Genomic DNA, 16,976 nt, shown 5'->3' on the forward strand with positions numbered 1-16,976 from the left:
GAGTGATTCATCAGTTCCTTCCAGAGTTCCCCTTAACGACACGGCCAGGGTCGTCTCCTCTGATCCACAGAAGGTCGTTATGGCTGCAACTTTTCATTGTAATCAAGCAGGACGCCTGATTCTGCTCATTAAATCAGTTGGGCGGGTGTGTTTCTGTTTCTCCCCCCATGGTAGCTCAGTTTCGTGTGAAGTGAATGCTCCTGCAGTCCTAAGCTTAACGTGGGTGTCTGGTGGTCTTCAGTGGTCAGAACAGCAATATTTTCTTGTGTTCCAGTAAAAGAACAGCATCATTCAGAAAACACAAGTAAATGTACTTCAAAATGAAATTAATTCTGTTTGTTGTGAAAATAACAGACTTTTTTTTGGCCTGGTATGAAGGCCAAGGTGTTCCAGTTCCGCACTGGAATAAATTATAATACAGATATAATCAGCTGGCACTTTTATTCCACGGTCACTTTACCTTTCAGTAAATACAGAAATAAGTGAGCAGCATCAGACATTCACGTATTAAAAATAAATATAAATATAAAAAATAAATACACAGGTGTGTCATTGGGTGAAACAGTAAGTCATGGAGAAACATTCGTCTGTCTTATACACAGTTAATGAACACTGAAGCGTTGAGACTCCATCTGGAGCTGCTACAATCAGGAAGCATTGACTGCTTCACTCCCAGTGCAAAATGTCCAGGGTCATTCTCTCTCTCTAGTTCTGGCTGAGAGAAAGACGGTGCTCCTCCTCTCTGATACTGCGGTCCAGTCGCTCCGTTTCGGACCGCAGAACCGGCGGAACGAGCTGCTGCGACACGACGGCGAGAGACCGGCTCAGGTCTTCTCTCAGAGACTGCAGGCTCTCGCTGTTCCTCACCGAGCGGTCAATGAACTGGACACGCTCCTGATGGTCCAGCGCCAGCAGCAGACGCAGATGTTCAACCTGCAGGTTCACAAAGACAGAATCACTGTCACGGCCATCCAGAACATCCTAAACCCGGGTCAGATAACGACTGCAGAGAAAGTTAAAGCACCTGTATAAAAACTACTGAAGTCCAGAGTAACTCACCACCAAACACGGTGGAACAGGAAATTCAACAAGAGGTGGACTTCATATCTTTAAATCATTACTTATTTATAATAACTTAATATCTAATAATATTAATGAACAATTACTTATTTTATTAAATGTAATACCTCAATATTTCAACATTCTTGAAAAATCTTTACAAAAATAATTTATGAACAATAATGTAATGATTTTGAGATACTAACTCAATATGTTAAGAGAAATGTTTATCTTGAGAAAAGGAAAAGAGGAAAAACTCTTTTGGTCTAAAATAAAGACTAAAGCTCCAGAGTGGGAGGAGTGATCAACAGGAGCGCAGAGCAGGAGCTGAACCAGCACAGCAGAATTTAGGAGCAGAACGTTAATGACTGAAATGGAGCTGAGGAGAACGTACTCACTGGATATGCTGGAGCAGCCCACCAGACTTTTACTGAACAACAAGGAACTGAATAAATGGAGTTTATGTCCAGATTAGCTGGTTCTCCTTCTTCATGAGTATAAATTAAGGGGGAACTCCACCCATATTCCAAAATTTCCACATAATTAACTGGTTCAGATGTAAACAGAGCGGTTCTGAGCGGTTTGGTGTGAAACGCTCTGTTCTAGATAAACTCACCGAGTCAGAACTGTTCACAGTGGTGGTGATGGGAACCAGACGTCCCTCTAAAAGCTCCTACAGAAAGTTCCTACATGAGCTGGTTCTGAATTCACTGCCTGATGACTGTTTTATGAGAGTTTAGAGAACTTCAACTCCATTCATGGTGGAGGGAGACATGCAGGGCGCTGTGCGGCAAAATAGTCCCCAAAGAAAACTCATCATTCCAGATTTTCCACTATTTTCCATCGTCAACATTCCATATAAGCTCAGAAGACTCGTGTAGGTTCTCTGGTGGTTCTGGATGGTAAATAAAGTGTCTATATCTGTGTTGTAGTCATGGCGACACCTGGTTCCCATCACTACCACTGTAAAGATGTCTGAACCGTTTCACACCAAACCCTCAGAACCTCTGATTACACCTCACACACTGGATGATGGGGGAATTTTGGAAGAAGTTGGTGAAGTTCCCCTTTAACTAAGAGCCTGTTTTCTCCTCACCTGCTGTGTCAAGTCACTGGTCTGTTCTCTTAGCGTCTTCAGCTCATCAGCTTCAGTCGAGATGATCCCATCCTGCTGAAAGAACCATCACACACATCAACTCAGCAAATCAGCTGACACTAGTACTCCACAGCACTCAGAGTACTGTCCAGCTCGACAGGAGTAAACACACAGTCTGACTCTGGCAGGTCAGAACATGAGCAGGTGGCCACTAATAACTAATAACTGCTGCTATATAGAACCATCCACAGCATATTCTTCATCAGTCTGAAGAACCGTTTCACCATGTGTCTGGACACTCAGGCTAAACTCTGCAGGCTGCACTGTAAACAATCTGACCTGTAAACACAGATGATTTCAAAGTGTAGCTTCTTTTTGAGGTCTAGTTAATTAGATGGTTATAAAAGTGAAAAACAAGTGCTGTGTGTTCCACACTCACACCCATTAGCTAACGCTACATATGAAGGTAACAATCTTTATGGAGATTAAAGAAATCAAGATTCTTAAAGAACAGTTTTAAAATCACGAGCTGGAAGAGAATCATGAGTTGCCTCAAACACCACAATAACATTCAGACCTCTGTATGGCTGTAATTCAGGACAAGGAGCATCAGACTAATTAGCTAAAGTGTTTTTAATGTGTCAAGGTTTCTCAGCTGGATTACAGAGTAAACTCAGTGGAGCTCTGGCTGTGTTGATTCTAGCACTATAATGAGCTTCACAGACTCAGAACGTGTTCTGTCGTGAAGGTGGTTCATACCTGGGTTCCAGAGTCGCACTGAGAAAGCTGCTGTTTCAATTTGTTCCTCTCCAGCTCCACCTGACAGAAACCAAACACACCAAAAACTGATCATTAAATACTGACCACCAGACAGTGACCATCAAACAATGATTACAACACACTGACCATCACACATTGGCCATCAAACACTCATCATCAAATACATCATTACTCATCACACACTGACCACCACACACTGACCATCACATATTGACCAAACACTGACCATCACACACTCACCATGAGACACTCATCACATACTGATCATCAAACACTATCACACATTAACCATCAAACACTCACCATCAAACACTCACCATCAAACACGGCCATCACACATTAACCATCAAAGACTCACCATCACACACTGACCATCACACACTCACCATCAAACACTCACCATCAAACACGGCCATCACACATTAACCATCAAACACTCACCATCAAACACTCACCATCAAACACGGCCATCACACATTAACCATCAAACACTCATCATCAAACACCATCAAACACTCACCATCAAACACTCACCATCAAAAACGGCCATCACACATTAACCATCAAACACTCACCACCAAAGACTCACCATCAAACACTCACCATCAAAGGCGGCCATCACACATTAACCATCAAACACTCATCATCAAACACCATCAAACACTCATCATCAAACACCATCAAACACTCATCATCAAACACCAACAAACATTCACCATCAAAAACTCACCATCAAACACTCACCATCAAACACCATCAAACACTCATCATCAAACACCATCAAACACTCATCATCAAACACCATCAAACATTCACCATCAAACACTCACCATCAAACACTCACCATCAAACACCATCAAACACTCACCATCAAACACTCACCATCAAACATGGCCATCACACATTAACCATCAAACACTCACCACCAAAGACTCACCATCAAAGACTCACCATCAAAAACGGCCATCACACATTAACCATCAAACACTCACCACCAAAGACTCACCATCAAAGACTCACCATCAAAAACGGCCATCACACATTAACCATCAAACACTCACCACCAAAGAATCACCATCAAAAACGGCCATCACACATTAACAATCAAACACTCATCATCAAACACCATCAAACACTCACCATCAAACACCATCAAACACTCACCATCAAACACTCACCATCAAACATGGCCATCACACATTAACTATCAAACACTCACCACCAAAGACTCACCATCAAAGACTCACCATCAAAAACGGCCATCACACATTAACCATCAAACACTCACCACCAAAGACTCACCATCAAAGACTCACCATCAAAAACGGCCATCACACATTAACCATCAAACACTCACCACCAAAGACTCACCATCAAAGACTCACCATCAAAAACGGCCATCACACATTAACCATCAAACACTCACCACCAAAGAATCACCATCAAAAACGGCCATCACACATTAACAATCAAACACTCATCATCAAACACCATCAAACACTCACCATCAAACACCATCAAACACTCACCATCAAACACTCACCATCAAACATGGCCATCACACATTAACCATCAAACACTCACCACCAAAGACTCACCATCAAAAACGGCCATCACACATTAACCATCAAACACTCACCACCAAAGACTCACCATCAAAGACTCACCATCAAACATGGCCATCACACATTAACCAAACACTCACCACCAAAGACTCACCATCAAAGACTCACCATCAAAGACTCACCATCAAAAACGGCCATCACACATTAACCATCAAACACTCACCACCAAAGACTCACCATCAGACTCACCATCAAAGACTCACCATCAAAGACTGACATCACACATTAACCATTGTAATGGAAATGAAGGTGATTCATAATCAGTGTATATATGTGACTGTATACGTTCTCTGTCTTGCTATGAGGAGCTCAGTACCAGCCAGTATTCTTCCACTGTAACCTCTGTGAACTCTTGCAAAATATGCAAGCTTGTTATTTTCCACCCTGACAAAGCTTAACAGGGAGACCTTGGGCTGATGGCACCCAACAACTTCTCCATTATGTGCAGAACTGTGATAAGACCTTGGGCAGAGAACAGAATGTATTAGAACTTGATAGCTCCTTCCTACTGTTTGTGTAGATGAGACCGGCCCCAACCAGTGTGGGAGGTGTACTCACCTGACTCTGAATGGTGTATATGTGACATGTTTTTCTTGGCGAGGCAGAATGAGCTTCTGACTCGCTCCAATAAACTTGCTACTCACTTTTGATACAGACTCAGAGACTTTCATTATTACTTGTCACCCAGAGATTTCCACCACAATTTGGCGTCACGAAAAGGATGAGCAGCGGACTGCGGCGAAGGGAGGAGAAGTGAAACACCCACCGAGGACGCTCTCTGGCTGAAGCCGGACCCAACAGCAGGGGAAAATCCCACAGAATAAGGGAGAAGTACCGCAGGGGGCGGGTGTGACTAATCATCCCTCCGCACGCAATCCAGGCCTCATCAACGAACGAATAGGTGGTGAGTGACAAGTTTAAAATTATTTGAATGTTGCTGAATTTTATACCCCTCCACCTCGCCTAAAGCACTCCGCCCTGGACAAAGTTTAGTTGCATGACGGTGTAACACATTGCGTGGCAGTCGGGGCAGGACGCTCGACGGCGCAATAAGAAAAGACTAGCCTAGTCATAGCGAGGCCTCTACTGATAGACGTATCTTTGGTGTAATAGGTCCGGACCGTGGGGAGGAGTGCTGATAGCTCAGAGCAGCTCCTTAAGCAGGGAATAGGGAGGTGAGACTTGGTTGTTGGGGCCAAATTTCTCTGAGTCGCCAAGATCAGGTGAGAGAGCAAAATGGGATCCCAGGTAACTAAAGACCTACAGTTTAATCCTAAAGTTCACACTGCGGCTCTCTTTAGTCAGATGAGCCAGGATTATGGCACTGACAGCATTATGTATGTCCCGTTGTGGATAAAGTATTTCGGATTCCCTACTACTGGGAGCCTCAGTGTGAAATATTTAAGCAGGTTCAAGAAAAGACTTGAGCAGCCACCAGTTGGCTGCCCAAAGGCAATAACTAAGCATTGTCAGAAACATAAAGAGAAAATGTTACAAGCAGCAGAGTTCTGGATGGACGAAGCGCAAAAAAGAGAGAGTGAGAGAGCGAAGGGGGGGAAGGGAGCTAACCCTGTGTCTCAGTGTGTCTCAGTCACGCTTGATCCTGACCTCGATGCCGCCCCACCGAGACGGCCGCGACCGGGAGAACCAGCAGCACCAGAACCAGAAGAAGAGCTCCCACCACCACCACCGGAGATGCTCCAACCACTTCCACCGCCGCCACCACCTGCAACGCCTAGCCCATACGCACCAGTGAGGGCAGCCTTGGATGAGATCCAACAGAGCGCGTCAGCGGCTCTGCAGACCAGCCCATCCCCAACCGGCCCTGGACAGCAGCAGCCTCCTCCCGTGTGGTCACCCATGGCTGCACACACCAGGAGCCGTGATGAGAAGGGCATAGAGGGGAGTGAGACATTCACTAGCATGCCCACCTCCCCGGGAGGCCGACTTCACCATGGGAGTGTTTTTACAGCAGTTCAAGCTCCGAGTGGATCTTTTCCAATGGTGGAAGTTGCAGGACCTGAAGGCCTGTTGTTAGTCCACCGATACTGGACTGAAAAGAACATAATGGAAGCTGCCTCTGGTTTATCTGACCCTCGACAAATAGGAGGACGAAAGTTTGGAGAGGAATTTGAGGACTTTGTTATGTCTTGTTGCCCAACTGCAAATGAGATAAAACGCATTTTGTTCAAGAAGCTGGGGTCCAGTTACTGCAAGATCGACCGGAACTGGCCAGATGGAGACATTCGCCTGGCCGCCCCCAGTTATCAACCACCAGCTGACCAACCGGACCCCAACGCTCCCTATTGGAATATGATAAGGGATCTGAGAACTCGCCTAGAGGCTGCTTTCCCTCTGCATGTGAACACGGGGAAGATAGCTGCATGTAAGCAGGAAGATGGAGAGACTGTCCATGATTATCTGGTCCGCTTGACAAGAGTGCACACAGATTACAGCGGGCTGGAAGCACCCGCACAAAGAGCGCATGATGCAGAGCATGTGGGCCTGTGGGAAGCACATTTGCGTAACAGCTTCTTATTGGGACTGAAGCCAGAACTGTCTAGCGCCATAACTAAGCATTGTGTGGGGATCACCAGACAGCCTCTCAGCGTCATTGAGGACCATGCCAAACAGCAAGAAGGCCTCCTCAACTCAGAAACAAAGAGGAGAGAGAAGAACCGAGCAGACACGATGTATCAAGCCATGTTAAAGATGGTACAGCATGTTGCAGCCCTTCCTACCAGCGCTCCATGCCGAGGAGGCCGAGGGAGAGGACAGGGGAGGGGTCGAGGACGAGGACGAGGCAGAGGCCGAGGGAGAGGATTCACTGGCAATGGGCCAGCCTTCCAACCAAGCATGGATCAGAAGGGTGAATGGGAGAATCAGTGCTATAACTGTGGCCAGCTTGGACATTTTGCCAGAGACTGTCCGAGACAGTCCACCCAAGAGAAGTGACGGGCGGCGGAGGGGCAGGACGGCGAGGCAGGATCCGCTGACACATCAAAAAGGGAAGTGCCATTTTCTTCTCCCTATCTTTCATTAGTGCAGCAGCTGACAACATGCCCTTTAAGCATGCCAAAGATAACGTTAACGGTACAAGGGAAGGATTTGGAATTTTTGGTAGATAGTGGGGCAGGGCATTCGGTGATTAGAACGAATGACCTTCATTGTGACACACAGCAGGGAAAATCTCAAGCATTAATAGGTGTGGGGGGAGAAGTGGTTAGAGAGAAAGTGTCTGTGCCTCTCCAGTGCTCTCTAAGTGTTTTCGCACTGTTTCTTAATATCTTTCGTTTGCCCAGTAAATCTGTTAGCTAGGGATCTAATGTGTAAATTGGGATGCACTTTGATTAGCTCACCAGAGGGACTAGCCATAGATTTTCCAGAACAACCATGCATGGTTCAATTAGCATCAGGAGTCCCGGCATACGCTTACATGTAGCGCTGCGTTAATGAACAAGGGGAAACATTTTCTGAGAAGCCAAATGAACAGTGTTAGGATCTCTGCAATGGAAAACTCAAGATGTACATTGCACCTCACACATCAGTCGAGGCCCAGATCATGATTATGAGAAACAGTTTTTTAAACCAATGACAGAATCCCTTGCCACTACAGCACTCATATGGAGCGATAAAATGGCGGCCGCCCAAGTTTCACTGACAAAAGCTCAGAGCGAACTGTTCACAGTAGGTAATTCGTACCCACACATCTCCTTAGCCAGATTTGAACACACCCTCCCATGGCGAGACTTTGGACCATGGGCTTTGAGAGTGGCCAAGGCTAATGATTGGAATGACACAGAGCGCCCTAATGTACAGTACAGCGCCTCCACGAAAACGTGGAAGTGCCCTTTTCAATACAGATTGAGAACAGAGCGCACTGGGGAGCTATTTGGCCCCCCTTCATTGGTGCAGGCTGCCACACTCACAGAGGAGGAGGAACTAGAACTGGCCTCACTTCCTCCTCAACTGTGGGAGTCCAGTAAATATGATGTGGGACTAATTAAAGACTGTGAACCAGTTGTGATCACTCCCAAATCAGCATACAGACCCAGAGAGGCGAGGTATCCTTTGAAACCTGAGGCAGTTGAGGGCATTAAGCCTGTGTTTCAAGCACTGCTCCAAGCAGGAGTAATCGTGCCTTGCCCTGACTCGCCAGTCAGGACACCAATCTTTTCTTTTCTTTTCCCACTTTACTATAAAACTTCATACTAATAATGTTTGCTATCCGGTGTCGACCATAGGAGGATGGGTTCCCCTTCTGAGTCTTGGTTCCTCTCAAGGTTTCTTCCTCTTTTAGGGAGTTTTTCCTTGCCACCGTCGCCGCTGGCTTGCTCATGGGGGCTCGGACCCGGATTTTCTTTCTTCTTTTCTCTTCTCTCTGTAATACTGATTGTTCTGTAAAGCTGCTTTGTGACAACACCTGTTGTAAAAAGCGCTGTATAAATAAATTTTGCTTGCTTGCTTTCCTGTGAAAAAAAAACCTGGTAGAGATGAATGGAGATTTGTCCAAGACTTACAAGCAGTGAATCACAAATCACAGTAGTCAAATGTGCAGCACACACTTCAGCAGATGACCCTGTCAGTAAGGGAAATGCTTTCGCAGACCACGTGGCAAAACATACTGCCTGCACAGATCCGATCGCTGCCACACAGCTTCCTGTAGCAGACCAAGAGAAACCTACACTGCAAGACATCCAATCCTCTGCTACCCCGGTAGAGCGGGCTCAGAGGTCCAAATCAGGGTGTGTTAAACAAAATAATGTCTGGGTACACACTGCTACAGACCATGTCTCCCTAAAGCATACATGGAAGGGTCAATTGCTATTGCTCATGGGAGGAGTCACATGAGCAAAGGGAGGATAATGGATATGATAGCAAGACACTGGTATGCACCCCGGCCTCTCCACACTCACCCAAAATTTTTGTTCAGCATGCTTAGTATGTGCATAAAACACACATAGACACACACAACCACTGTCACAACAGTCTGTGGGTCACCCCCCAGCGACAGAACCGTTCCAACATTGGCAAATCGATTTTGTAGAGCTCACCCCAGCTGAGGGAAAGAAGTTTCTCCTGGTCTGTGTTTGCATGTTCAGTAAATGGGTTGAAAGTTTTCCCACAGGTACTCAGGATGGCGAAGCAGTAGCCAAGGCATTTCTCAGGGAAATAATCCCCAGGTGGGGTCTGCCACAACGCGTTTCAAGTGATAACGGCACCCCGTTTGTACATACGGGCCTGAATAGCCTGACAAAGTATTTAGGGATAGATATGAGAAAGCATTGCAGTTATCATCCAGCCAGTGCCGGGGCAGTTGAAAGGGTTAATGGGACAATTAAGAACGGCCTTGCAGAAATGACACAACAGACAGGCCTCAATTGGGTCAAATGTCTCCCCCTAGACCTCTGGCAAAGTAGATCCAGACCACCGAAAAGAACTGGCCTTAGTGCCTTTGAAATAGTGTTTGGCAGACCTCCAAATACGGGATTAGGTCCACCCACACTCGATAATCAGCTACTAGATCATTCTCTCACAACGTATTATGTCTCATTGTATGAGACGCTTCTCTCTGTGTCCAAGCAGGTGAAAGCAATGTTGCCGCAACCAGCTGATCAACCCTTCCATGACCGCAAGCCAGGTGACTGGGTGCTGATACGATGCTGATCTCCGCAGATGAAGGTGGAACCAACCCAACTGGACTGGACCCCACCAGGTGTTCCTCGTGACTTACACAGCCATGAAAGTGGAAGGACGCGGAACCTGGGTACACCACACCCACTGTAAGAAGGCACCAACCACACCGGAAGGAACAGCTCCAACATGCTAACCATTCTTCTACTAGTCTGCCTCAGCTCGTTAGGCACTTGGGAAGTCGCAGAGAGCCAATGTAAAGGCAACAGAGCCTGCATGATGTCCGTTATGGTAGCTGATGTTGTGACATCTGGTAAGCACTGCCACCAATTCACCGTTCCATGGATTCCTCAGCCCTTGGACAACGAAACAGCCGCCTCATTGACTGCAAACAAGTCTGACTGCGCTCTAAACATAGGGGTAGGCTTTTTGTTGAACTTGGAGTTTCTGCTCACGAAAAAGGTTCCGCCATGGCTTAAGTCAAACCAAAGCTTTAACCATAGACCTAATGACTGTGACACTGACGGCCACAGGTATTTGCCAGAGTTCAGGAACATGTCATTAACTGTGATTCTTCCTGCAGAATAGAATGGCGCTAGACCTCCTCCTTGCCAAGGAAGGTAGAGTGTGCCAAGTGCTTAACACTTCATGTTCTTTCTCACTCCCTGACTATTACAATAACATTACCAGCCTTATTGACCACATGAGAAATAGCATTCGGCCCCCGCCGGAGGCAGATGATTCATGGTTCGCTTGGCTCACCTCTATTTTGGGTCCATGGGGCCACTGGATGATTTCTATAATCTTGCCCATAGTATGTTTGTTCCTTATAATCATGTGTTTACTGCCCTGTGTTCTTAATTGTGTTTCCAATATGATTACTCGTGTATTCACTCAGTATCAGATGGTACAAGTAACCCCGGAAACTGAGGATGATGATGATGATGATCTGGGATTGAAATATTTGTATGTTGAAATAGACATGCAAAAGGTTGATTAAGAATCAAAGGGGGGGTGTGTAATGGAAATGAAGGTGATTCATAATCAGTGTATATATGTGATTGTATACGTTCTCTGTCTTGCTATGAGGAGCTCAGTACCAGCCAGTATTCTTCCACTGTAACCTCTGCAAACTCAAACAAAATATGCAAGCTTGTTATTTTCCACCCTGACAAAGCTTAACAGGGAGACCTTGGGCTGATGGCACCAAACAACTTCTCCATTATGTGCAGAACTGTGATAAGACCTTGGGCAGAGAACAGAATGTATTAGAACTTGATAGCTCCTTCCTACTGTTTGTGTAGATGAGACCGGCTCCAACCAGTGTGGGAGGTGTACTCACCTGACTCTGAATGGTGTATATGTGACATGTTTTTCTTGGCGAGGCAGAATGAGCTTCTGACTCGCTCCAATAAACTTGCTACTCACTTTTGATCCAGACTCAGAGACTTTCATTATTACTTGTCACCCAGAGATTTCCACCACACCATCAAACACTCACCATCAAACACTGGCCATCACACATTAACCATCAAACACGGCCATCACACATTAACCATCAAACACTATCAAACACTCACCATCAAACACGGCCATCACACATTAACCATCAAACACTGGCCATCAAACATTAACCATCAAACACTATCAAACACTCACCATCAAACACGGCCATCACACATTAACCATCAAACACTATCAAACACTCACCATCAAACACGGCCATCACACATTAACCATCAAACACGGCCATCACACATTAACCATCAAACACTATCAAACACTCACCATCAAACACGGCCATCACACATTAACCATCAAACACTGGCCATCAAACATTAACCATCAAACACTATCAAACACTCACCATCAAACACGGCCATCACACATTAACCATCAAACACTATCAAACACTCACCATCAAACACGGCCATCACACATTAACCATCAAACACTGGCCATCAAACATTAACCATCAAACACTATCAAACACTCACCATCAAACACGGCCATCACACATTAACCATCAAACACTATCAAACACTCACCATCAAACACGGCCATCACACATTAACCATCAAACACTGGCCATCAAACATTAACCATCAAACACTCACCATCAAACACTGGCCATCAAACATTAACCATCAAACACTATCAAACACTCACCATCAAACACGGCCATCACACATTAACCATCAAACACTGGCCATCAAACATTAACCATCAAACACTATCAAACACTCACCATCAAACACGGCCATCACACATTAACCATCAAACACGGCCATCACACATTAACCATCAAACACTCACCATCAAACACTGGCCATCAAACATTAACCATCAAACACTATCAAACACTCACCATCAAACACGGTCATCACACATTAACCATCAAACACTGGCCATCAAACATTAACCATCAAACACTATCAAACACTCACCATCAAACACGGCCATCACACATTAACCATCAAACACTGGCCATCAAACATTAACCATCAAACACTATCAAACACTCACCATCAAACACGGCCATCACACATTAACCATCAAACACTGGCCATCAAACACTGGCCATCAAACACTGGCCATCAAACACTCGCCATCAAACACTCGCCATCAAACACTCGCCATCAAACATTAACCATCAAACACTATCAAACACTCACCATCAAACACGGCCATCACACATTAACCATCAAACACTGGCCATCAAACATTAACCATCAAACACTATCAAACACTCATCATCAAACACGGCCATCACACATTAACCATCAAACACTATCAAACACTCACCATCAAACACGGCCATCACACATTAACCATCAAACACGGCCATCACACATTAACCATCAAACACTCACCATCAAACACTGGCCATCAAACATTAACCATCAAACACTATCAAACACTCACCATCAAACACGGCCATCACACATTAACCATCAAACACTGGCCATCAAACATTAACCATCAAACACTATCAAACACTCACCATCAAACACGGCCATCACACATTAACCATCAAACACTGGCCATCAAACATTAACCATCAAACACTATCAAACACTCACCATCAAACACGGCCATCACACATTAACCATCAAACACTGGCCATCAAACACTGGCCATCAAACACTCGCCATCAAACATTAACCATCAAACACTATCAAACACTCACCATCAAACACGGCCATCACACATTAACCATCAAACACTGGCCATCAAACATTAACCATCAAACACTATCAAACACTCATCATCAAACACGGCCATCACACATTAACCATCAAACACTATCAAACACTCACCATCAAACACGGCCATCACACATTAACCATCAAACACTGGCCATCAAACATTAACCATCAAACACTATCAAACACTCACCATCAAACACGGCCATCAAACATTAACCATCAAACACTATCAAACACTCACCATCAAACACGGCCATCACACATTAACCATCAAACACTATCAAACACTCACCATCAAACACGGCCATCACACATTAACCATCAAACACTATCAAACACTCACCATCAAACACGGCCATCACACATTAACCATCAAACACTGGCCATCAAACATTAACCATCAAACACTCACCATCAAACACTCACCATCACACACTGGCCATCACACACTGGCCATCACGCACTGGCCATCAAACACTGGCCATCACACATTAACCATCAAACACTGGCCATCAAACCCATCATCACACACTGACCACCACACACTCACCATCAAACCCATCATCACACACTGACCACCACACACTGACCATCAAAAAATGATCAACACACACTGACCATCACATATTGACCAAACACTGACCATCAAACACTGACCATCACTCATCATCAAACACTGACCAAACACTCATTATCAAGCACTAACCATCACACCACTGACCCTCACACATTGACCAAACACTCGTTATCGAACACTGACCAAACAGTGGCCATCACACACTGACCATCAAACACTTACTAACATCATAAATCACATCATTGATTATGAAACACTATCAAACACTGACCATCAAACAGACCATGAACCACTGACCATCAAACACTGATCATTGTACACTGACCAAACACTGAACATCAAACACATCATTACACACTCATCAATCACTGACCATCAATCACTGACCTCTCGCTGTAACTCTACAGTAAAGTAATAAAACTCAGCCGCAGTTCCTGATTCTCACTGATCTGTTTCTCAGTGTCTGATCAGCTCTAACGGTCATCACTGGTTCATCTATACTGTCCGATCACAGGCTGCTTTCTTTCTTTATATGTAAAATTGTACATTAACGGTAAAATCATATTCTCTGTTCACGTTGCTCTTCTTATGTTGGTGCCTGCTGTCCATCGTGGACCAGAGGACAATGGGTTCCCCTTTTGATTCTTGGTTCCCCTCGAGGTTCTCTGTCTTGCTCAGAGGACGTTTTTCTTGGTGATGGTCATGCGGACCCGTTTTTCAGTAAAGCTGCTTTGTGACGTCTGCGTTAAAAATGTTTCTGCCCAATTTTGGTCAATAATTTCCCTCCCGTGCGTCACTGGTTCAGAACAAACCCTTCTGAAGAGCTGAGAATAACTACTGACAGGTACAAGGCGGTGTACCTGCTGCAGAGTGAGGCGGAGCTGCTGTCTCTCACTCTTCAGCCTCTCCATGCGCTGCTCCTGACGGCCGTTTCTCTGCTGCAGCGCCCTCTGCTGGAGCTCCAGCTGAGCGACGGCTCTCTGCAGGGCTGTGACTCTCTCCACACTCTCATCCTCACAGTCCTAACACACACAAACAGCACGGATTACTCCTCACTGATACAAGATCCAGTGTGCTCCTCACTTCCTTAGGTGTCTGTGCCATGAGTATGTGCAAGTTCTGGAATGGATGGTATAGTTTAGGATGGAGCACCATGGCTGGAATATTACAGCAATAAGATGAATATGTTCATGGCTGGAACATTGAAATATAAAGATACATGTGCAGTCGGTAAACAGTGACCATATAGCAACAGTCCTAAGCAGATGGCGTCAGTCAGGCAGTGTAGCAGCTTCACATTCTGTCTAACAGTATCTCTAACTGTAACGTTGCCAACGTACAAATGTTTATCATTATCTCAGGTTCTGTGTTCAAAATAATGTAAGTGAACTACTGAAGATAAAGATGATTTTGACCACTCATATAAAAAATACCTCTGCTGTTGGAACAAAACCTCGAAAATGGTGACTTTACCGGAATAGGAAAAAACCTACTTTTAATAGAAATCAATGGAACCAGGATTTTCTCCAAATAATTTTGGGCCGATTCTTTTGGTCCATTCGTCACAAAACTTACACACAATGTAAAGAACGACAAGCATTTTCAGATCATGATAAAACCTGAGAAATGACAAAAATGGAGAGACGAGGTTTTGTGCCGACAATATTCTGCTTTATATGACTGGAAACAAGTCTCTCCTTAGATTCCACCACAGAACTTAAAACAAAAACAATCAACATCTTCTCCACCAAACGATGGAGTTCCTCACTGTGAATTATTTTCTTCATTTGAAATAAAAAAGAATAAGGAACCTAAAGTCCTCACCTTGGCCCTGCTGGGTTTCTCCTTCTCCACCTGCTGCAGTCTCTCCTTATACTCGATCAGTTTCTCCTCCGTGTTCTCCAGAGCGCTCCTCATCCTCTCCCTGTCTCTGCCGAGCTCCTCCACTCTCTCTCTCAGAGAAAACACCTCCAACTCTCTGTCTCTCAGCTGGTTGTCCACCCGCTCCTGGTCCTCACCCTGCAAGGCTGGTTCCTCTGCTGTCTGTTCCTCCAGTGCTTGGCTTGTCCCCTCGTTCTCCTCCGTTCTCTTCTTCTTCATCTCTTCTACCTCCTTCTCCTTCTCTCTCACTTCCTCTCTGAGGAGTTCAACCCCTCTCTCCTTCTCCTCCAGCTCACTCTGCCTTTCCTTCTCCTCCTTCTTCAGCAGCTCCATCTTCTCCTCCAGGTCTCTCAGCTGCTGAATCCTCTCCTCCACTCTGATTCTCAGCTCTTCCACGTCTCTGGTCTTCTCCTCCACCGCCCAGCTCAGATGGGTCCCCTGTTCCTCCAGTCTGTTTATTCTGCCTTGTTCTCTAACTAACTCTCCATCTTTCAGCTTTGATTTAGACTCTAAATAGTTCAGATGTTCTTCAAAGTTCCTCCTGTGTTGTTCTCCACTGTTCTTCTTCTCCTCCTTCAGTTCAGACTCTTGCAGCTGCAGCTTCACCTGAAGGCCCTGATTCTCCTTCTCCAGGCTGTGAACCCTGAGTGTGAGGGTAAGGCACACTCTTAAAAAAGATCTTCAGTGGAATGGTTCCACATAGAATGATGAACACTCAAAGAACCCTCTGCATGATTAAGTACTTCTCTGTATGTATGAAATGGTTCTTAAGCCTGATGGAGAATGTGTTTTTGAAAAGGGTTCTTTATAGCATTAAAGGTTCCTTCATTATTACAAGCTTGACATCATAACAATAGCAGAACTCTTTCTTGGTGCTATACAGAACCGTCTTCAAAAAAACATTATCGATCTGAAGAATCATCCAGAACTGGTCATATTTTAAAACAGGAGATCAAATCTACACTATTAAAGATGGTTTTTCAAGGGTTCTTCAGTAAAGAATATGGTACTACAAAGAACCATGAAACATTAAAGGACACTTTACATGATTAAGAGGTTCTTTGCACCACGAAAGGGTTCTTAAGAATGTGCTGAAGACAGTTCTATATAGACCC

The 16,976-nt window shown here is 45.0% G+C and overlaps 1 protein-coding gene across 2 annotated transcripts in view; it reads right to left on the reverse strand.

Annotated features, from left to right (window-relative positions):
- Positions 1-424: 424 nt before the first annotated feature.
- Positions 425-16,976, reverse strand: part of si:dkey-230p4.1 (trichohyalin) — a 43,170-nt gene continuing 26,618 nt past the window's right edge. The window contains exons 20-24 of one of the 2 annotated variants that reach the window (XM_037538957.1): positions 15,805-16,504; positions 14,841-15,002; positions 2,915-2,974; positions 2,156-2,227; positions 425-933 (exon numbers count right to left, since the gene is read on the reverse strand). In XM_037538957.1, the coding sequence (XP_037394854.1) occupies positions 706-933; positions 2,156-2,227; positions 2,915-2,974; positions 14,841-15,002; positions 15,805-16,504 (1,222 nt within the window). In that variant the 3' untranslated portion in view covers positions 425-705. Of the gene's footprint in view, positions 934-2,155; positions 2,231-2,914; positions 2,975-14,840; positions 15,003-15,804; positions 16,505-16,976 lie in introns of both variants that reach the window. The other variant, XM_037538956.1, reaches the window with a different exon arrangement.

The sequence above is a fragment of the Pygocentrus nattereri genome, chromosome 6 (assembly GCF_015220715.1).
Source record: "Pygocentrus nattereri isolate fPygNat1 chromosome 6, fPygNat1.pri, whole genome shotgun sequence".
Lineage (NCBI taxonomy): Eukaryota > Metazoa > Chordata > Actinopteri > Characiformes > Serrasalmidae > Pygocentrus > Pygocentrus nattereri.